The 22038-nt window shown below is 32.4% G+C and overlaps 2 protein-coding genes and 1 long non-coding RNA gene across 3 annotated transcripts; 2 read left to right on the forward strand and 1 right to left on the reverse strand.

The window, feature by feature from the left end:
- Positions 1 to 6787: 6787 nt before the first annotated feature.
- Positions 6788 to 7437, forward strand: LOC107487190 (uncharacterized). The gene is made up of 2 exons (XR_001591749.3): positions 6788 to 6920; positions 7019 to 7437. It is a non-coding gene; the product is annotated as an uncharacterized LOC107487190 (long non-coding RNA).
- Positions 7438 to 13101: 5664 nt separating this feature from the next.
- On the forward strand, positions 13102 to 16155 carry LOC107487189 (nucleolar protein 12). The gene is made up of 6 exons (XM_016107798.3): positions 13102 to 13890; positions 13999 to 14057; positions 14170 to 14239; positions 14351 to 14476; positions 14583 to 14711; positions 15331 to 16155. The coding sequence occupies exons 1-6, from the start codon at positions 13198 to 13200 to the stop codon at positions 15775 to 15777; spliced, it is 1524 nt and encodes a 507-aa protein (XP_015963284.1). The 5' UTR covers positions 13102 to 13197; the 3' UTR covers positions 15778 to 16155.
- Positions 16156 to 16647: 492 nt separating this feature from the next.
- Positions 16648 to 19603, reverse strand: LOC107487188 (uncharacterized membrane protein At4g09580). The gene is made up of 4 exons (XM_016107796.3): positions 19222 to 19603; positions 17614 to 17884; positions 17356 to 17526; positions 16648 to 17109 (listed from the first exon to the last, which is right to left on the reverse strand). Exons 1-4 carry the CDS (start codon positions 19431 to 19433, stop codon positions 16984 to 16986), a joined length of 780 nt encoding a protein of 259 aa, XP_015963282.1. The 5' UTR covers positions 19434 to 19603; the 3' UTR covers positions 16648 to 16983.
- Between the last annotated feature and the right edge of the window lie 2435 nt (positions 19604 to 22038).

Here is a 22038-nt window from a genome sequence, read left to right on the forward strand (position 1 = left end):
ATACATATTATTATTTTTAATGTTAATAAACTAATTAATTGGTGTGAAACACACTTACTTTTTGAGTCAATATTCAATTTATCTCTGAAATTTTAGGTTGAGCTTAAATTAATCCTTAAAATTATAATTGACTCAGTTTGGATCTCAAAATTTACAATAATAATTTGCGTTAGTCTCTGAACTAATTTACGTGAATGACGTGTTAATTTTACACGTTAATTTATCAAGATTTGGACTTATCGTCTAGATTTCAAGTGACTGAGATGTAATAGACTTTCTATAAATTTGATTAACTCGTCAACATCCTTACGAATACGATAATAACAAATTCAATTTAAAAATTTTGGAATTCTACAAGTAGTGGCTAAGTTTATGAAAGTTTATAAGTGTAGATCACATAAAACTTGAATGAAAAATTTAAATTACAGCAAGTTAATATATTAAATCAACACGTCATTAATAAAATTCAGCTCAAAAATTAATGTTAAATTATAATTATAAATTTCGAGGTTTAATTTAAATCAATAAAAAATTTGAGAGTATGGTCAAATTGAATTCCACCTCAAATTTCAAAAATTTATTTGAATATTAACTCCTGGTTTTTCGCTTGTAACAAGAAAAATGAACGAAGAGATCGGATTTTTGGGAGAAAACAAAAAGGAAATGGGAGTGAAAGAAGGGAAGAAGAATGACGATAAGCAAGTTTTGAAAGGTTCATAGTCTCTCTGGATATATTTGTATGCATTGAAGGGAATATTAATATTAATAATGAACATTTGAAAGGAAAACAGGACATATGTATGTACGTTGAGTAGTTGATGTGTAAACTAACATTACAAGAAAGAAAAAGACACTGCACACAAGGCTGAGTTTTGTGGTGTTACCCTCCTCTTAGCATGTTTATTATTTTACCCTCTCCTTTTGGCCTTTATCATTAGGAAAAATATAAATAAACAGCTGTTAAATAGTTAATTTTAAATAATTGTAATTATTAATTATTAATTATATATTTTTAAAAAACAAAAATTAAATAATCACTAATTAATAATAATTTAAAAAATCAAAATTACTAATTATTAACAAATTGACTGGTAATTAGTTAATTAGGTGTTGTTTAGCTAGCAAAATTCTTAAATATGTTCTAATAATTTTGATTTGCAAAGGATAAAAAGAAAAAAACGTTGACACACCATAAAATAAATTTTACAATGTCCATGTAAAGATTCCAAACAAACACAAGATTTCTTTTTTTTTTTTTTAATCCTAATTGTATAGAGAGCTTAATTATCTTCCGCTTTAGTTAATTGCCAAGTACACAATGACTCAGTCCAAAGTTGTGGCTTTGGTTTTGAAAATGACAACTGCGACAACGGCAAGCTTAGTTGGAAAAGTCTGCAAATTACAACATATATAATTCATAGGCCAAACACTTTGACTTTATCCAAATCATAAAACCTTGAAAATTAAATATGATCGAAAAATATAGAAATTATTTTTAATATGGAAAGAGAAGTGGTGTTTTAGTTAAATATTGATATTTGAAGTGTATTATAGTGTTGTGAAAATTATTCACCACGTTCTCCACGTGTTGGTTAAGATGCTGTCACGTGTTTAACATGTCCCCCACGTGTTGACCAGAATGCTGCCACGTGTTCACTATGCCTCCCACGTGTTGCACCACGTCCCCCACGTGTTGACTTCTCACAAAAAAATTCACCCATATGTAATTACACCAAATACTCCAATTTTTAACAAAAACACTAATATTTTTTTGATACAAAAAAATTAGCCCAAAAAATATTAACCAAAAAAGAAATAATCATAAACTCAATACTAAAAAACTCAAAAGCTAATTTGATATATACACATTCCATTTATGGATGTTTTATATGACTAGTATGTTAACGTTAAGATTTCATCCTACAAATTAACATCTATTTCATCATTTTCTTAATATACCATCGTATCCGGAACACTCAAATTCTTTCTTTTTTTTTATTGTTCGGTGTCTATTAATTAATTAATTTTTTTTTTTGGTAAAATAATTAATTAATTATTTGAATTCCATTTCTGTAATATAAAGAGTTTGATGAACCCAACAGATGTTAAGAGCCCAACTTAAAGAGATCCGGTATATCGATAATTCATTAATTCGGTGTTTGATACATATATGTCCATCATTCAAACTTATTGGTAAACCCACTGATCCAAAAGAGTCATCAATTTTTTTTTGGTTAACGAGTCATCAATTTTTTTTGGGGTAGCTGATACACAAATATCTTATTGACCAAGAGCCCAAACTTGTGTGTGTGTGGAAGTCTATAATTTTTTTTTGATGGTTTGCATTGCTGAAACCCTGTTTGTATTATTGGACATTAGTGAAAATTGGAAGGTCCATCTAGGGGTGCACAGACCCAGCCCGGTCCGAAGGCCCGGCCCAGTCCCAAACACTTTAGGAACTAATTTGGAGTGATTTCATCGGGTTTAGGGTCGGATACGGGTCTCAAAAATAGACCCATCGTTATTTCGGGTCGGGTCCGGGCTATAGCTCGGGTCACCCGAAGTCGGCCCGGTGGCCCGGTCATCATACACAATTAATATTTTGTGTTATTAGTGATGGATCATGACTATTCTTACGTGGAATTTAAGTATTGTAAACCTTAATATTTTGTGTTATTAGTCATTATAAGACTATAAGTTAATGTTTTATGTTTAGAATGCATAAGATTTTAGACTAATACATAAGATTGTGTTATTTGTATTGATTTAAATATTTGGTATTATTAGACAATATTAGTATTGATTGTGGTTATGCTTTAATATTGATTGTGGTTATGCTTTAATTTTGAAGAATGATTGGTTCTTGTTATATTTTTCTAAGTGAATTTTACCATGTTAACTAATGGTTGGAGCCTTGGAAATTTGGATATTTTTACATGCTAGTTTACAAGAAGATATCAACGTAATGTAACGTTAACGGCCCGGTTTTCACCCGGTATAATTGTGGCCCGAAAGTGTATTGGTTTCATCGAGTCTAGGACCGAGTTCGGGTCTAGTAAATAGACCCGGTATATATTTCGAATCGGGTCTGGATCACATCAAACCCGACTTCATCCGGCCATGTGCACCCTAGGTCCATCATTCTCATAATATTTCTCTTCTTTACGCACTACTTTTAGGTTCATTAGTAATTTAGCATATCCACAAAAATTGTACATAAATACATTAAATCAATAAATTGTCAATGAATCTAAAAACTAGAAAAGTTAAATATTTTAAGAAATTAATTAATAAGTGTTCTAAAACCACTTGTTAAGGGTATCAATATAATAAGTCTGTAATAAAAAATAAATATTTTAGAATTTCAATATATTTATTGTGTATTTAATAAAAATAACCTTAAAATGATATGAATGGATTTTTATATTATATTTTAACTTTAGGGTTAATTGTGTTATATTTATTATTTTGTGTTATATATTTTAAAACTTTTTTGCAATTAATATTTACTGATATTCACAAAGATCTGTCATCTCCCAAAAAACTGATAAATAAGCATCTATGACGAAAATAAACAAACAATGAAAAGCATTCTATTATATATATTATGGAAGGCATTCTTTTTTTTTTCAACTATTACAAGAATTGAATAAAAATTTTGACAAAATCATATGTTTATAACTTTCGGTGGGTATATGCATATTTTCTAAAAGTTTAAATATTGTGATTGTAAAATATTTCTTTTCCTTTTAATTCAAACAAATTCTTGAAAATCAATGAATTTTAAGAAATTCAATAATTTTTCTTTTCAATTTTAAGTTGAAAGGTTAAAAAATAAAAATTGAAGCATAGAAATTCAATAATTATCTTATCTTGTAAAGTCAATCGAAATGGGAGAGTGCAAAAATGGAACAAAGGAGATGAACCTTATCCTAGAAGTGTTTACTATCCAATGTCCTCTCCTTTTTTTAAGATTCATTTTCAACCATTTTGTCTGTATTCTCCAATCTCCATGCAATGCAAAACCATTTTCGCACGAAAACCACAGCAAGCACTCTTACCATACCATTTGCCCATTCCGTTGACGGGAGATTTTACAATAATAACGACGTGATGAGTCTTGGAATTTTCTTCCCTATTTTAATGTCCCTACCAATTATTTCTTAGGAGGAGGACTTGAATCTTTTATATATGGCGAATCCATGATTGTAAATTAAAGATATAATATCAAAATTTACTTCCTAACTAATAGGAAGAAACAAAAGTGTTGTCACCCAAAAAGAAATATGGATATGATTTAATTGTTATATTATATATTTATAATTCGTAGTGAGTAGCTGTATTTGAGAGCATGACTCTTTTATTATTTTAGAAAATAACTCAACATGATAACCCTAGATCAAACAAGCAAATAAGTTTTTCACCTAATATGAATCCATTTTTAAATTTTATTCTTTTTAGAGTTAATGCTAAAGCGAATTTTTTAGATTAATCACGTACACTCAAATAATTAAATTTTTGAGAAAAAAAATCATATATTAATCTGTCAATTTTTTTTTATCAAGTGATTTATCATATTGTTAAAGATTAACGTAGATATTTTTATCAATTTTGAAATAATAATTAGTATAATTCAAATATTAAAAAATATTTTTATACATGCTCTCAACTTCAAATATCACTTTCTAACTTAACTTACCTTTTCACTATTGTTGTTTACTTGTTTAGATATTCTACTTTCTGATAGCAACTTTTTCTTGCTTCCTCCTTTGCGTAATACATACCCGATTGTTCATTCCATTTAATTAGCTCTTCTAACACAAATTGATTCATGATTTTAATTGCAGAGTAGTATGGCATTCTTGTTAAACCCGCCACAACAGGAACCATTAGAACACACTTTCACATTGCATTGATCAATGCTACATCTACATGAAAGTATTTCACCACATCAGTTTCACTTCACTACTTTTCAATACTCCATCACGTGATCTTTTTCTACGTGGCGTAATATTTAGAGTTTGGACTCCATCACACCATTTCACAAACCGCCCGTGATTCAATTTTCTTGCGCCTCCCTCCCACAGAAAAGTCTACGCTCCTTTAGAACTTTCCATAATTAACTTGTATTCAACTCCATAATAGTGTTTATCTTAAGTATACATTTAAAATTAACAATTAAATACATTAAAAATTATATAGAATAGAATAAAATAATCATTTTGATAAATATTTTTTTATATACATATAACATTTTTACTATAATAATATTACATTGTCAAATTAAATTGGCTTTGGTTAGGGGTGTGCATGGCCCGGCCCGACTCGAAGACTTGACTCGATTTCGAACACTCTAGGAAATAATTTTGTGTGATTTTACCGAGTTTAGGACTGGATAAGGGTCTAAAAAATAGATCCGGTCATTATTCTGTAAACGTTAATATTTTGTGTTATTAGTTATTATAAGACTATGAGTTAATATTTTATATTTAAAATGTATAAGATTTTAGACTAATTAATGTATAATATTGTATTATTTATATTGATTTAAATATTTGGTGTTATTAGACAATATTAATATTCATTATAGTTATGCTTTAATTTTAGAGAAGAGTTGGTTCTTGTTATATTTTTCTAAGTGAATTTTACCATGTCAAATAATGGTTGGAGTCTTAAAAATTTGGATGTTTTCACATGCTAGCTTATAAGAAAATATTAATATAATGTAATATTAACAGTCTAATTTTCACCCAATTTTTACTCGATATAATCGTGGTCTGAAAATGTATAAATTTTATAGAATTTAAGATCGAATTTGAGTCTAATAAATAAATCTGATATATATTTCAAACCGAATCTAAGTTATATCAAACCTAATTTTTCTCGAACCATACACACCTCAGCTTTAGTATTTCCTTCAAAATACGATAAAGCAAATCAAATAAAGTATCATGCTTATTAATCTTAGAGGACACATTTGATTTGTTATAAGAAAACTTTATGTAAAATAATACTAAAATCTCCTCGTAATTTTTTTTTTCACACAATAATTAGAAAACAAGAAATAAATTAGTTGAAAAAGCCTGCTATTTTGGGGGGTACACGTGTGACCACAAAAACGTGTCATAATCTAGTAGAATCAGGGGGTCAACCCTTTCAGCGGTGCTAAACTGCTAATGGTTCAGATGCAATACAATCATACACTATATGGTTAAATACCCGTTTTGCCCCTCCATTAAATCCCCTTAATAAAGGGGGTCCTTTGAACTCTTCTAGTAGGTGGGGGTGATCGCCTCTTATCTTACACACAATACCAAAAAATCAAACACTCGAAACTTCTCATAAGAGCTATGAGAGCTTCTCTCATAAGAACCGGATCCGTGCCGGTCCTGAATCCGGTCCGGAACTGTTCGCCTCGCCTCGCTCTCCCGCGCCAAGCGTCCTTCTCCGGTGACAACAGCCGTGTTCAGTCGCCGAGCCTCTCGATACATTTAGACTCCGACGGCCGTAGAGACCTTCCGCCAAACGGAATCCGCCGAGTGATGTCGGAGTCATCGATTCGGTCCGCGAGCGAAGGATTCGGCGCTATCCAGGATCTGAAACGAAGAGGAACGCGCCCTTTCCCGGTGATCGTGCGAGAGGACGAAGATGAAGAATTCGGTGGCGGATCCGGCTACGGCGGCGGCGATAGAAGAATCTCGACCGTGACCGGAGGAAACGGCGGCGATAGGATGAAGATTGGCGCATACTACGAGGAAATGCTGAAGTCAAACCCTACGGACGCTCTTTTCGATCCTCGCTAATCCCGGCGACGGCGAACTTCTTTCTCTGTACGGAACGCTGATTTGGGAGACGCAGCGAGATGAAGAGAGAGCCAAATCTTACTTTGACCAGGCCGTTTACGCTGCTCCTGATGATTGGTACTTCCTCCATCTTTTCTTAATAATAATAATAATAATAAATCACATAGTAAAGTAATTAGTAATTACAACAATAATTGATATTTTTTTATGTGCAGCACGGTGCTGGGATCCTATGCGCACTTCATGTGGGAAGCAGAGGAAGAAGAGGAGGAGGAGGAGGAAGTTAATGGCTGTGTTTTAAAGTGATTTTTGGTATTTAGAGGTTGTAGAGAGTGCTATATTTTCTATAAATGGCATTTGAATCTGAAAGTTACAGAATAAGGATCGTTGTTGTTTGATATGTCTAACCGGAAATAGCTCCAAGTTATAGAATATCAGAGACTGAAAAGTAAATGGCTGCCTCTGTCCCTTCACCCTTCTCCTCCGTTCTCGCCACTTCCGGAGACTGTAACATTCTAATATAACTTTGTAGATCCCGCTTAAATTATGTATGATAGATATTATTGGGATAGACATGGACTTGTAAAATTTTGTTAATGCAATTAATAATAGTGCTAATCGTTTTTACCCAGCATCCTTAGCCTTGTTTTATTAGGCATTATCTTTCCATATCTACATAATCAATAGTAACGCAGAACTTTTATCTTCTTCTGAGATAATTTTTAGCTAAATCTTAGATTAGTTGTGGACTCTACGTTTATAGTACTCGTTTACTATGTAGCTTTAGATCTGAAAATTAGTATAAAATGGATACTGAATAAATTAGTTGTTAAACTCATCCACTATTAGGCCATTACTACTCTTCTAAAACAAACAGAGAGAGGTACCTTAACCTTTTTGTACCAAAATTGGTTTTGAGTTTCTTAATCCGTTGTTACTTTTCAAGTTGCTTAACTTTATTCACTCCTCCTTTTAAGTTTTAATATTAAGATTAAAGCTCAATTCGTCAATATTAATCAGTTCCCCGACTAAACTATAGTCTCCAAAAGTATATTTAGATTTAGATTAGTGTTAAGCAGCTTATCTCACCGACAGACTGATAGAGACAACCACATGCCGGCTAATTAAAATTAGCACAATCCAATCAGGTATTATCTTTTTGTTAATTGCACTGTAAGCAATCTCATCACAACTATAGATCACGCTCACTTTCACTGTTCCATTAGAAAAATATCTTAAGTGGGTTTATGAATTAGAGTGAACTCTTGTTCTACAAACAAACAAAGTATTGTTGTTCAATCCTTCAATTGGATTTGCAACATGTCATTTCATGTGGGGAAGAGGAATATCATAATCTACTTAATGTAATGGACGACAACGCACCTGGTTTTCTTTTTTACTTTATATGATTAACAATTTGAACAAATAATTGAAGGAAAAAAAACAAAAAAAAAACATATGCTTCAATGTGATCTACTTCTATTGATTAAACTAAGATCTTATTTTGTTTTTTGTTTTATAATGTGATAATATCACACCTGCTTCAGCGAATGAGAAGACAAATTTATGGAGGCCACAGAAAAGGAAAAATGTCAAAAATATCAATTTTGATTACATGCAAATATGCAATCATTTAGCTCCCATTTATGATCCCTACTGGAGGATGAAAGCTACCTTCTTTTACATGCTAGATACATTAAAAGCACCATCGCTCTCCCGTTGAATGAAACTCTTAATTTTTTATAACACGAACAATGAATATTGATGTAATCAACTCATTAGTCATTACAAGTTTGTTTAAATATTGTCGAAAATATATAAAAATAAAAGAAAAATAAAAAATGACGGAATAGTATATAAATTATGTAGGCTATTTTTTTTTTCCCGATTGTTGGGTTACAAACTCGACCCAAAAAGAAAAGAAAAGACACAAAACAAATCCTACATCTCAGTTATATTTTTTTTGGCATTGCCATCAAGAATAATGATCAAGAATAGGATAATACTACTAATATAAAAATGTCAAATATAAAAAAAATTACACCTAATACAAAGACTAACACCAAATTAAAAAAAAAAAGGTTCTCCAACTAAATACTAGAGATACAATAACTCTTGCTATGTTGTCTTTACCTTTTATTGCAATATTCTGCCTCCGACACGGTATAAAAGACCACATCCCTATACTCAATGTCACATTTGCACACGAAAATCATTTTAGTGATCACACAGCTTCTCATTAGCACTACAAGACTTTTCTATTCTTATTATTATTGATCATGAAATTTTTTTTAATTGTTGATGAATTTGAACTCCTCCTATAAAACATATTGAACCTTAATATTATTGAAATTTTGCAGAAAATTTTTCAATTTATTTTTTTCAAAATTCAACCCCCAATAGTTATCACCTTGTCTTTTGATCCAGCATCTCACCAAGATTGCTTCATTGATTTTGAAGACCACCGTTCTAAAACTACACTATACTCCTCCAGCAAGAATTGAATGGAAGTTTCAATGCACTCTATCAAAACATTAACTCTAGAATATGCATTCAAAAATTCCCGTAAAAGTTTATAAAATTATGTCTTTTTTTTAGGACGCCGCAAACTAAAAATATGCACTTTGATTTTTGAACAAGTCATATTAACATACCACTCATCACATCAAACATGCATGAACTTTGTAATGTCTTAATCCAGTTGTTTAATGCTCTTGTTTACTCAATTTTGATACACAGCTGGCCTAATTGTACCACAATTTCATTATGAAGGACAATTATTTTTTTTTTCTGAACTACTGTTTGTTGATTCCTCTCTTAAGTCGTACTCTTGGTATTGATTTGAAGATGTTTTTCGATGATCAAATTCTAATTTATATTTCTAATACTTATCAAATTTGAATTAGCCACAGCAAAAATTCAGAGCAAGAAGCAAGAAGGAGGCAGAGAGGATTGTCCAATTTATTAAACTCGTCATTTTTTTTCCTTCAATTGGATTGTCGGATAATATTCGATAAAATCCAACAAAATCCGGTTTACAGATTAGGTCACCAAATTCACCTGATTATTATCTGATTGGAGGTATGTAGGATAATTGTCCTTGTGTGATGTTTTAATTGCAAAATGATTAACCGGATTAAGGATAGAGGCTTATGGTTGCAACTTCTTTTGGATTAGGCAACATTGTGAGTCGTAATGCTATTTCGACAACCTTACTAGTGTTTAAAGGTTGGAGTGATTTCGAAAAAGTAAATTATTTAGTTTGTGTTTTTTAATTTTTGTTTTATTCCAGTGTTTGATATTTTTGTTATTTTCACTGTTCCTCTAAAATTTGAAGAAAGAAAAAATACAAAACAAATCTTACATTTCAGTCATATTTCTTTTAATATTGCTATCAAGGATAATGATTAAGAATAAGACATAACTACTAATATAAAAATATCCAAAATAAAAAAAAATCACACCTAAAACAAAGTCTTTAACACTAAATTAAAAAGAAAGTTCTCCCACTAAATATTAGGGTTATAATAACTCTTGTTAAGTTGTCTTTATTTTTTATTATATTATTCCGTCTCCAGCACTGTATATAAGGCCTCATTTTTGTAATGGTTGCTAAAGTTGCACACGTATATCATTTTGGTAATCATGCAGCTTCTCATTAGCATCACAAGACTTTACTACTCTTGTTTTGTTTATTAATTATTTTTTTTCAATTATTGATAAATTTAAACTCTTTGTGTGAAGCATATTGAATCTTGATATTATTGAAACTTTGTAAAAAAAATTCACTTTATTTTTTTTAAACTCAAACTCCAATAATTATTATCTTGCCTTTTGGCCCATCTTACCAAGACTGCGTCACTGATTTTAAATACCATTTACTCTAGAGCTGCACTGTACTCCTCCAGCAAGAATTGGACGGATGTTTTAATGCACTCTTCCAAAACATTGACTCTAAAATCTGTATTTAAAAACTCACATAAAAACACAACAATATTCTCAGCATTCACACCAGAAGTCATATACACTTATATTGAGTTAAATCTCAAAGTGGTCCCTCAACTTGCAATCGAGCCTCACGGTTGTCCCTAAACTTGCAATTGCCTCAATATTGTCCTTGAATTCAACAAAAGTGACTCATGGTCGTCCCTAAAGTATTTTTCGGAGAATATTCCTTAACGGCGTGATGACGTGTACTTAGAGACACCACGGTGGATAGGTAACGGCTATATGACGTGGTTATTATCGTTATTTGACTCAATTTAGTCCCTGAAGTGGTTTATAACCCTAGTTCCCAATTTGAGTTCCATCTCTGTCCACCATTAGAAGTCACTCTCTTTCTTTTTTTTCTGCTCTCCTTCTTCTTCTCCACCACATCTCCTTCTTCTTCTTCCACTATTAGAAGACACTACTTTGTCATCTTCTATTTTCTTCCTCCTCCTCCTTTTTTCACCTCTCTTCTCTCACTTTCTCTGTAAGTGCTGTAAACCCTAAACCCTTTTCTTCTTTTTCCATTTTCTAATTCCTCAAAATTTTGCAATTTTATTCATGTATCGCCCAAACTTCCTAGTTCACTTGGAACCCTGCCTTTGTTTCTGACCTTGCAGCTCTTCTTATCAACTGGGTCGTTCTGAGGAAGCTGAAGCTCTCGTCTTTAAGGCCACTTCCAAGCTTGAATCTCAAAACAGAGAGCTTGCTCTTTTCTACTGTAAATTGCTTGAGTCACACTCCAAGCGAGGCTCATAGAAAGGTTTTGGTGTTGTTTATTGTTACATGAACTAGCTTTTTTGTAATTCTTCCTCTGTTTACATAAAACCCAGGGCTTTTGAGTAGATAGTTAGTGGTTTGTGTGCAATGGATAGGTTTCGTGAAGCCAAGGATTTGGTTGAGGATTTGAGAGGTAATGGTGGAGAAATTTGACGCTTCAGCTTTTGAGTTGAAGTCCATTATATATGGTTATAGGAGGCTGGGATTGTTCCATGATTTGCAGAGAGTTGTGGATCAATAAGTGAGGTGACTTTGAGATTGACACTGTTTGCACTAATATGGTTCTTTCAACTTTTGGCACTCATGGTGAGCACATTGAAATGATTTCCTAGCTAAAGAAGATGATTACCTTAGGCATCTCATTCAACTCCTCAATCGACAATGGCAACTCATTCAGGAGGTAATCAACAGTGGAAATGAGTTTCGGACTTAAGAAGTTACTGGATTATTGTGTGATTTTGGAGGAGGTAATGGTGTGGGATTCATCGGAGGTTAAATTAAATTTGCATGGATGTCATTTGGGTTCATCTTATTTGATTATGCTGCTTTGGTTGAAGGAGATGTGGCGGAGAAGAAGAAGAATAGAGAAGAAGAAAGAGAGTGACTTCTAATGTTGGATACAGATAGAGCTCAAATTGGAGACTAAGGTTATAAACCACTTTAGGGACTAAATTGAGTCAATAACGATAACAGCCACGTTATATAGCTGTTACCTATCCACCGTGGCGTCTCTTAGTACACGTCATCACGCCGTTAAGAAATATTTTTCAGAAAATATTTTAGAGACGACCGTGAGTCACCTTTATTAAATTCAGGGACAATATTAAAGTCATTGTAAGTTTAGAAATGACCGTAAGACTCAATTGCAAATTTAGGACATTTTAAAATTAATAGGAGGACCCTATATGCAAACTCACCAACACTTCAGATACACAATTACATTTTAATCACAACGAATACCCTTTTGTGCAGAAACATTGGTGATTGATCTCCTGCATTTGAATACCTCACTCATGTAAGTTTATTAAGTATCTTTTGAAGTGCCATAATTTTATAGTAAAAGAGTACTCTCTCCATGGTACATTCAAATTAAATTTTTATTTAAATAGTTAAAAATTATATTTTGAATAATTTTTACTCGTTGATTATTTGTGAAGAATTAATTCTTAAATCTTCATGTTGTTTAAGAAGCTAACTAAAAAAAAAACTGAGAGTTTAGTAGTATGATTAGATCAGCGTCTGAAGTCTGAACTATTTGTTTTGAAAACAAACTTATAAGTTATAATAGTGACACAAAGTTAAATTGGAATCAAGAAAAAATTAAGCTGAACTTATTATTAGTTCACATATAATATAATCCATGACTTCTACTACAAATACATTTTTTGAGCTGGCTTTTCCTATTTGTGTATAAACTGTTAATAACTAATCAACCATTAAGAATTAATAATTCTATAATAGTAGCCAGTAAACTAGTTGTTATTTTTTGTTTTATATTTTTATATATATATATTTTCTAAGACTAGTTTTTTACACCTTTCTCCTTGTTAAATCAGAGTCCAGTTCTAGGGTTTCTTTCTGCCACCCAAACCCGAATTTCGAGTCAGTGTATTCTCCAATTCAAACAATGGGAAAAAAGAAACCAAAGGACCCTCCACAAACCGACTTAGCTTCGCCCCGTCCCGCCGCCGGCATTTTCTCCTCGCTCTTTGCCGCCGCACCGGAACCAAGCACCGCCCTCGCTTCCTTATTCTCCGACGACAACCCCTTTCGGAGAAAGCCCACTCAACCTTCTCAGGAATCAAACGAACAAACTCAAATCCCTAACAATGTCGGATCCGCACAACACGACACCGGCGAGGAGAAGAGGAAAAGGAAAACCTTAGAGGAGAAGCCCTCCGCCGATTCCGCAATCGAAGCTTCGGGGAAGAAGAGGAAGTACCACGAGTCAATTGAAGAGGCCAAAGGCTCTGACTTGGCAATTGAAAAGAACGATGAGGGGAAGGAGAAGAAGAAGAAGAAGAGGAAAAGAGAGGAGCTTGAGAAGGAGTGGGAGGAGAGGAAGTATGGTGCGGTGGTGGATGAAGAAAAAGAAGCGTCTTTGTTGGAGAACGGAAAAGTTGGGAACAAGAGGAAGTTGCTGCATAACCCTGCTGATATGATGGTATCGAAGGAAGGGTTTGATGATGAGGAGAAGCTCTTGAGAACGGTATTCGTTGGAAATTTGCCTCTCAAGGTGAAGAAGAAGACCCTGCTCAAAGAGTTCAAGAAGTTCGGTGAGGTTGAATCCGTGAGGATTCGTTCTGTTCCGATACAAGACGTAGGTTTTTTTATCTTTTGGGTGTTCTTTCAAGATTTAAATGCTTTTTTTTTTATCCTTTTTCAATTTGGAATCTGAGTTAACGTTGTACTATTTTGTATTGAACAGACTAAAAAGCCTAGGAAGGGTGCTATCCTTGCGAAGAAAATCAATGATGCTGCTGATAGGTATTCGAGCTGAACTAAACTGAACAATTTACAGATTTGGTTTAATGCTTTGATAAGGAGGGCTCATTTTTAGGGATTTCTAATTGATGAATGTTTGTTTACTTTTTGCAAGTGTTCATGCCTACATTGTTTTCAAAACGGAAGAATCTGCTCAGGCATCTTTGTCCCACAACATGGCAGTGGTATGTCCTTGTCCCACTTATGTGGAATTGTATCTAGTATTGTATTTACCTTGTATATTTTGGTGATGGCTTGCTTATAAGTTATAAAGTAGTTTATTTATCTGGATGTAGGTTGAAGGGAATCATATTCGTGTTGATAGGGCATGCCCGCCCCGCAAGAAACTTAAAGGGGAGAGTACTCCACTTTATGATAACAAGAGAACTTTGTTTGTGGGCAACCTTCCATTTGATGTGAAGGTATATTTCTTGTCAATAATTTTCATTATGATTGAGTTCTCACGATTACATCACGTCTGAGGGTCTACAGAGGCTAATAGATATAACATGTGATCCTTCTCTCCAGGATGAAGAATTATATCAGTTATTTTGTAGCATACCTAACCTGGGAACCAGTGTAGAAGCTGTAAGAGTTGTTAGAGATCCTCATCTTAATGTTGGAAAGGGTATTGCCTATGTGCTGTTTAAAACAAAGGTAGGCTGTTTTGGTGCTCGAATAGCTATATGTTTTTTTTATCAAGTATGCTCACTTTGTGCTCTTAAAGCTTAGGTTAAATAACCATGTTATAACTAGTTAAAATCAGAGCTGTCTGTGACTTGATATTTCTGTGAGAAACCATCATATTATGTGATTGCTTTTTCGTGTTATCTGTTTCTGAGAAGTAGAGGTTTTCCGTCATTTAATCCGGAACATAGGTCATTGTAATTGCATTGGACTATTGTTTGTCCTGAGGCTTTGTTTCCTTATTTTCATATGGGTTAGCTGTTTTGAAAAATTTTTTAGATGCCATTTTGAACCCAAATATATTATCCCAACAGGATTTTTATTTTTAACTGTACTTGTTTTTTATTTGTTCTTTAGTTTTTTTTTTCTCTTTTGTTTTTTTGCGGGGTTGGGGGTTATAATTATTAATTAGGTACATAGTTCAATGGTGATATGTAATATACATGAGTGCTGTAACAGTTAAGGTGTAATTAGGTTAGTATTGAATGGGATGATATTGCCTGTAAAGAGCAGCAAAAATTGTTTTCAGCCTTGCCCTCTAGAACCATGTCCATAAATTTTAACTAAAATTGGGTTGTCTTAACTGCAGGAAGCTGCTAATTCTGCACTCAAGAAACGGAACCTGAAGCTTCGAGACCGAGAATTACGACTCAGTCATGCCAAGGCTGATTCCACTCCATCGAAAAAGCCAAAGCCAAAGCCAAAGCCATCACCAGCACAAGCTCCTGGCACCCCGGCCAAGAGAAAGTCTCTGGCTATGACGTCTCCTTCAAGCAGCATCAACAGGTCAAACAAAAAATTCAATGCATCTTACCAGGGTTTGCGTGCAACAAAATCTGATTTCAAGAAGAAAGCTCATGGAGTAGAAAAATCAAAAGGACGCTCGGAGAAACGACCATCAGTTGCTGCCAGAAAAGCCAAAGCAAAAATGCTCAAAGAAAGTGGTTCATCAAAACAAGCTGGGATGAAACGCAAGCTTGATAGTCGTACTCCAGATAGCTCCTTCAGAAATAAGAAGGTGAAGAAGAATAGGTAGCACGTTTCCAGTATTATAAGGGATTTTAGATTACAAAACTTGTTAGCCCTCACTGGCTCTGATGGCTGATGAGCAAACATGCGTGAAAAGCGACTTGTTCACTGGACAGTGTTCCCAGTTAATAACCACGCAGTGGGCTTGAAGGTGCATTTATTTTATAGCAAAAGGGTTTTCGGATAAGAAAAAAAAAATCAGTAGATAGAGATAAAGGGATGAAAGCTTAACTATATTGTCTTTTATAATCCTTTTTTAACAGTATTCTCAACTCCTTCCCCCTCCCTCTTCTTCGTTCATTTCATTTAAAGTTGGATATGTAATTCTACTTTCTAGAATGTTTTCATTAATTAATGTGATATCACTTTAAGTCCTTGTTTTAAAGCAACGTTAGAATGGACCCTGCTTTCCTCTTTGTTAATAAAGGAAATCACACGGTTCAAGCCATTTAATGCTTGAATTTGTGTGCCAAATTCTTTGTTGGAAAATGCTTCTCAATCATTAATGGGTGCTTAATTGCCGACTTTTCTTAATGAATTTTGTCCAAAGTTTCGGGCAATTTACAAGATGCCTACAAGTAGCTGCCTAACCGCATTAACTACAGAATTCTCTTTAATTTTTGCTCTTTTATCCTTGAAATTCTATGATAATTATATGGAAAGTTTCTACAAATATAAAATAAAGGTAAAATCGTTAGAGAACTTGTTCCTATAAGTCTGTTAAGGAAGTGTTACTCTCAGCGACATGTATTCTATATTTTTAATTACTCATTATTTTCAAAATGAAGAAAAAAGAGTATGTTATTACTGTAAGCTCTAAAATTCATTGATGAAACTGATGACAATCCGCAACCTGAATGATGGGGGAAGACAGTGATTCGGAAATGAGCATTTTATCCAAATTACTGTACAATGCGAACAGGGTAACATTAAAAACTAGCCATAATCGTATGTTTTACACATAAACAAACTTATGAACAATGTACCATAACTAATTCAGCCAAACGCTTGTTTCTTGCCACACTGACACTGAGAGCCATCATCAAAACAATCTCAGTACTTTACAATAAAAATCCTTATAGCAAAGAACTTCATTGCAATTGCAACTTCCTTCCCTTTTTATGAATCAAATATGTACAGTACTGAACTACTTGCATTAGCTTATCAGAATATCCAGGGGCTCGCAGCACAAGCTTCTTCACTTCGTCAATGGCTATGACTCGTTCTTGCTAATTAGCGTGGGTGTAACCGAGACAAGACCTATGAAGAACAAGGTAGCAATTGAGTTGAAATCGTAGAGATCCCCCACTGATTGCAGCTCTCCAAGAGCCAACCCAGCCTGCATAATCAAAACACAAATACAAATTAACATGTGAAATTATTAAGTACAAGTATAATGAGAACTTTATTTCAGTTTCTAGGTTACGATACTTCTTTTCTCTTCTCTTTGTTTTCAGATATATTCATGTATGGAAGCACCAAAGTAAAAACAACCTGTGAATATGGAATCGAAGGAATACTTTGGAAAAGCACAAGTTTGCTACAACATCAGTATAAACGAGTGGTAGTGTCTATAGCTACATACCCTGACAGTGACATATGCAGCAGGTACGAGTCCAATAACAGTTGCCAGGAAGAAAATATGATAAGGAACATCAACAATTGGTGAAGCAAAGTTAATAAATGTATTAGGCAAGGTGGGAGTCAGTCTCAGGAAAAGCATGTAGTTCAACAAACTTTTTCTTCTTTTAGCCACCTGGAAGTTTTAAAAACAAGCATGTTATTTCAGATAGTTGATAGGATTAAATCCGCTATATAGAGAAACAAAGAAGGGAAACCATGCCTCATTTTGAAAGAATTTCAATTTTTCTGGTGCAAGAGAGGAGAGAAGGGGTCGCCCAATCAATTTTGACAGGAAATAGCATGAAGAAGCTCCTGCTGTGGCAGTGAACACAACCAGAGCTACGCCTTTTAAGACTCCAAAAAGAGCTCCAGCAAGCAACGACATGAACACAGTCCCTGGAATCATGAAAGTCTGCATGAAAATATATACCACGCAGTATCCCACCAGGACTTGTGCAGTGTAGTCACTTGTATAGTTCTCAAGGTTATCTCTACAAAGATGAAAAACTGACGTTATCAACACTTCCCTTTCTGCATATCCCTTCCCACATATGCATTAACATAAATATAAGATAAATCCTGTTCCCCATCCGAAAAAAGAAAAGCAAGTTGAAACCAATCCAAGACAAGAAAGGCAGAGTCAAATGTAGTTGCTCTCAACAGAATAAATACCAATACCATCATTTTGATGCATCTTGATGTTAGGAGCAAAGATGAAAGTTGATGGGAAAATGAACAAGAACATTGCATAACGAATTTGAATTAATAATCAATGTTACTATTGTAGTTCACCTTCAGTAAAATATAGCATACAGGATTTGCTATATGTAGTTGAAATTTTCAACACTCTGCATCAAATAATCACCATTCTCCTCCATTTATCCATTACATATGCAGACAAAGCTAGGAGCAGTGTCAAGCTATGGGAATGCGTTTTTTGTAAAATTAGATGATCTGTGTTATTCTCGGCAAAGCAACATTGTTACTCTTGAACCTTATTCAATAAGATGGAAGTCATCACAATGGAACCACATTTCAAGTAGCTGATGCACACTTTGTTATTTAGTTGTTGATATTGATATTGAGAAACTATTAATTCTCTTCAAGGGATCAGAGCAACAACTATAATTAAAATTCATGCTTAGTCCGTGAACCTTCAACTGGAATATTCTTGCAAGTAAAAGTGGCATCTTTTGGGTCCAAATCATAACCCTCCAATAAATTTTATCGGCAACACTAGCATCCATCAATAATAACAAATGTAAATATTACAATATACCTAAACTCAAAATCAACCTCTTTATTTTAGTCACTAGAATCTACCCCCATAATCTCCAGATCTATTAGTACTAGAAGGAAAGGAAGAAGCTTATATTCACAATAAATATATATTTTTTCTATGATATAATTATGAATCCTACAAAAAATTCATTATTTGCCATCATCACATTCTCTTCACGGACTGGATGATACCATTATATCAGAATCAGCTGAAAATCAAACCTCAAAGCATTTACCCCAAAATATTGTGCGTGAATCATTATTTGACATAAATTAACGCTCTTTGGTCAGATTCATAATTGTTGTCTAATAATACTTAATCCGAAAAAAAAAACTACAGCAAATTATTAATAATCAAGGAAGTTATAAATCCAGCTTGAACCGAAATTTAAAAAAAAAATTGTATTAAAAAAATGTAGGATAAAAAAATAGTCGGTAGGTCAAAGATTTCTTTTTTCTTTTTTTTTTTTCCTCTCTTCTGTGTTTAAATGTTTAAACTTACATGTAATGTTTAAGGTTAAGAAAAAATGTCGAATAAAATTTTTACCTAAGGAGTTGAAGATCTTCAAGGGTGCGAGGGAGCTTAAGGAAGCTGTAATCGGAATCCGGCATCGTTAGGTATACGCCGCATATACCGGCCGCGAATCCCAAAACCACCGATGAAGCCACCGCAGTTTCCCAGGCGCTCAATGGGAACTTCGACGACGGCGACGGCGGCGGCAGTACCTCCCCAACGGTGTCGCCACCCTCCTTCCCCATGGTGTGGTTTATCTTTTTGAGGGTGGCTTACGGTCGAAGGAGGGAAAAGACGAAAAATGGAATTGGTGTTCCTTCCTTCTCTCACTTCTATTTGTGCCTTATCCTACGAGAGAAAGAGAGAGAGAGAAAAGAAAGAAGAAAGAAGAAAGAAGAAAGAAGAAATAGAAAGAATGAGCTAATAGGAACAATATTGGTGGTTAAGGTTTTTATTTATGAATCCCAAAAGCCTAGTATAACGAAATAACAAACTCCACTCTTTTTTTATTTATTTTTTAATTCAAGGTTTTTTTTTTTTTACCTTAATGAGTTAAAAAATAAACTAAATCGCATGATTCTCCTATATTTTTTAGAGGAAGTATAGGGAGTTAATAGAGTATCTATATTCTATACGATATATATAATAGAGTATAAGAATATTTGATTCAATAAGATATTAGATGTTTATTATTCTGTTATCTAGATAGTTATTCTGGATAGTATGAGTGTATTGTATTTAAAAAATTAATAATATTTTATCTTGGATGTTCATTTTTTAACTATATTGAGCCAGATAAATAATTTATTGTACACATTATACAAATATTCCATTAATTTTTTAGCGGGATTCTTTTTTTTATTAGAAGAACGATATATGTACACTAAAATCAGCCACTAAAATTAGCTATTAATATAAAATACATGTTGAAATATAAATATATATTAAAAATAAATTAAACCACACATCACGTATATATTTATATACAAATATATTAGTAATTGATTTTAGTAACTAATTCTAATGTATAAATAATATTTTTGTTTTTATTTTCATGATTCTCCTATATTAGTTTTTAGTTACATCACAATCCTATTTAACTCTATATAAATTATTATTTAAGATCGCAAAAAATAAATGGATATTACTCGTGGTTATAATTAATAATTTATCACTGAATTATGATTTATAATAAATATAAGATGTTAAATCGTGGTTTTAATCTATCGTTTAAGTGTATATAAATAAGTGAAAAAGATAAATAATTTTTTTATTTTTTAATTCGAAGACACATAAATTTTTTATTAATTAAATAAAAGACTTAAATGTCTTATTTTAAAAAAATAAAAAATATTTTTAATTAATCAAAAATTTATTTATCATTTATTTTATAAATAAAAGAAAAATTATAGTTCTTATCCGTAATTTATTGTGACTAGAATTACAAAACAAATGGTGGTTTTATTTCCCAATTTAAGGGTAATCATAAATTATGGTTTAAATTTTGTCATTTGTAGTTAATTTAAATAAGGATGATGTAATATAAGTAGGAAAATAAGTTTAACATGAAAAAAAAATAACTCGTCTAATTTGATCAAAAGATAAAATTAAATATATTTTAAATATCAAGAATAAGTTGAATTAAATTATATTTTATAATTTTTTAACAACTTTTTAAAATTTAAAACAAAATATATTTACCCAAAAATTTACATGAACAACGAATATAAGTTTTACTCTTTTCCCTTATTTTACTTGTAAAGGAAGTTGTATAACTATAAATACATAATGACTATCTCTGACAGTTTTAGAAATATTTGTTAATCCACTTTAAAGTATTGAGAATTTTTTTTCCCATGGCCCCAACAAATGCTTTGCATTTAACAAGAATAAGAAGGTTATCACACACTTGTTTTTTATAAGAAATTGAAACTGCAGATTGAAAAGGAAATTTATAAGATAATAGATCTAGATAAAATTTGATTGAATTGTGTGAGTCTTAAGACGACCCAAATGTTGATTCTATATTTTTTTTATGTTACTGACTTTTATTTAAGGATCTAATTAATATATTTTTTAAAGATATATGTTATTACTTAAAAACTATAAATGCTTGTAAATAAGTTGAGTTAAGATAGATCAATAATTTTTTTAAATGGCTAAAAAAATTTTCTGCTTACGATTAATTTTGGTGTTTGAACAGAATGAGGAGCAAATCGAAAAATGACTTAGAGAAACTTTGAAGATGTGAATGATTTTAAAGGTAGTCAAAAATATTATCCGAGAACATTACTTTATAGTATTTTTTTCGATTTAAGGCTTTTACTAATTTAGTCTCTCAAATTCTAATTGTACTATAGTAAATTTTAAGATTGAGTTTTTGGTCACTATTGTGGTCCTTAGACTTTTTTTTTTTTTTTGACGCTGAATTAGTAAATACAATGAAATGATGATGTTTTCGTTTTACACCCAAAATAAATTACAAAATATTCCTCATTTGAGTATACATCTTAACATTATTCTCACTCGCATCAAGAGAGAGCACTATAAAGCTATCTTAAAATAACGCATAGGCAATAGTAAACTTGTTGATGCATTCCACAAAAAAAAAAAGTCACCCAAAAAACTCTTAAAATTAAATTTATGATGGTCTACTACTAAAAATGTACAACTCAAAATTATGAAACATCCACTGATATAACATCCTGTAAAATAATAATACACTCATCGAATGACATATAAAATGTGTGAGTTTTAGATTGCTATGTGTCACAGTGACAAATAAATACACTAATCAGAGGCTAATCAAATTTAAATCAATTGTAATTGAGCCTAATTAAGTGGTATAGT

The sequence above is a fragment of the Arachis duranensis genome, chromosome 5, assembly GCF_000817695.3.
Source record: "Arachis duranensis cultivar V14167 chromosome 5, aradu.V14167.gnm2.J7QH, whole genome shotgun sequence".
In the NCBI taxonomy this organism is placed as follows: domain Eukaryota; kingdom Viridiplantae; phylum Streptophyta; class Magnoliopsida; order Fabales; family Fabaceae; genus Arachis; species Arachis duranensis.

Coding starts and splice junctions, on each gene's coding strand:
- LOC107487188 (XM_016107796.3), bottom strand. CDS start 19,433: ATGGGGAAGGAGGGTGGCGACACCGTTGGGGAGGTACTGCCGCCGCCG. Junction 17,527..17,613: donor TGAAATTCTTTCAAAATGAG/GCATGGTTTCCC, acceptor TAAAACTTCCAG/GTGGCTAAAAGAAGAAAAAG. Junction 17,110..17,355: donor CTGCATATGTCACTGTCAGG/GTATGTAGCTAT, acceptor TTGATTATGCAG/GCTGGGTTGGCTCTTGGAGA.
- LOC107487189 (XM_016107798.3), top strand. CDS start 13,198: ATGGGAAAAAAGAAACCAAAGGACCCTCCACAAACCGACTTAGCTTCG. Junction 14,240..14,350: donor TGTCCCACAACATGGCAGTG/GTATGTCCTTGT, acceptor ATCTGGATGTAG/GTTGAAGGGAATCATATTCG. Junction 14,477..14,582: donor ACCTTCCATTTGATGTGAAG/GTATATTTCTTG, acceptor CCTTCTCTCCAG/GATGAAGAATTATATCAGTT.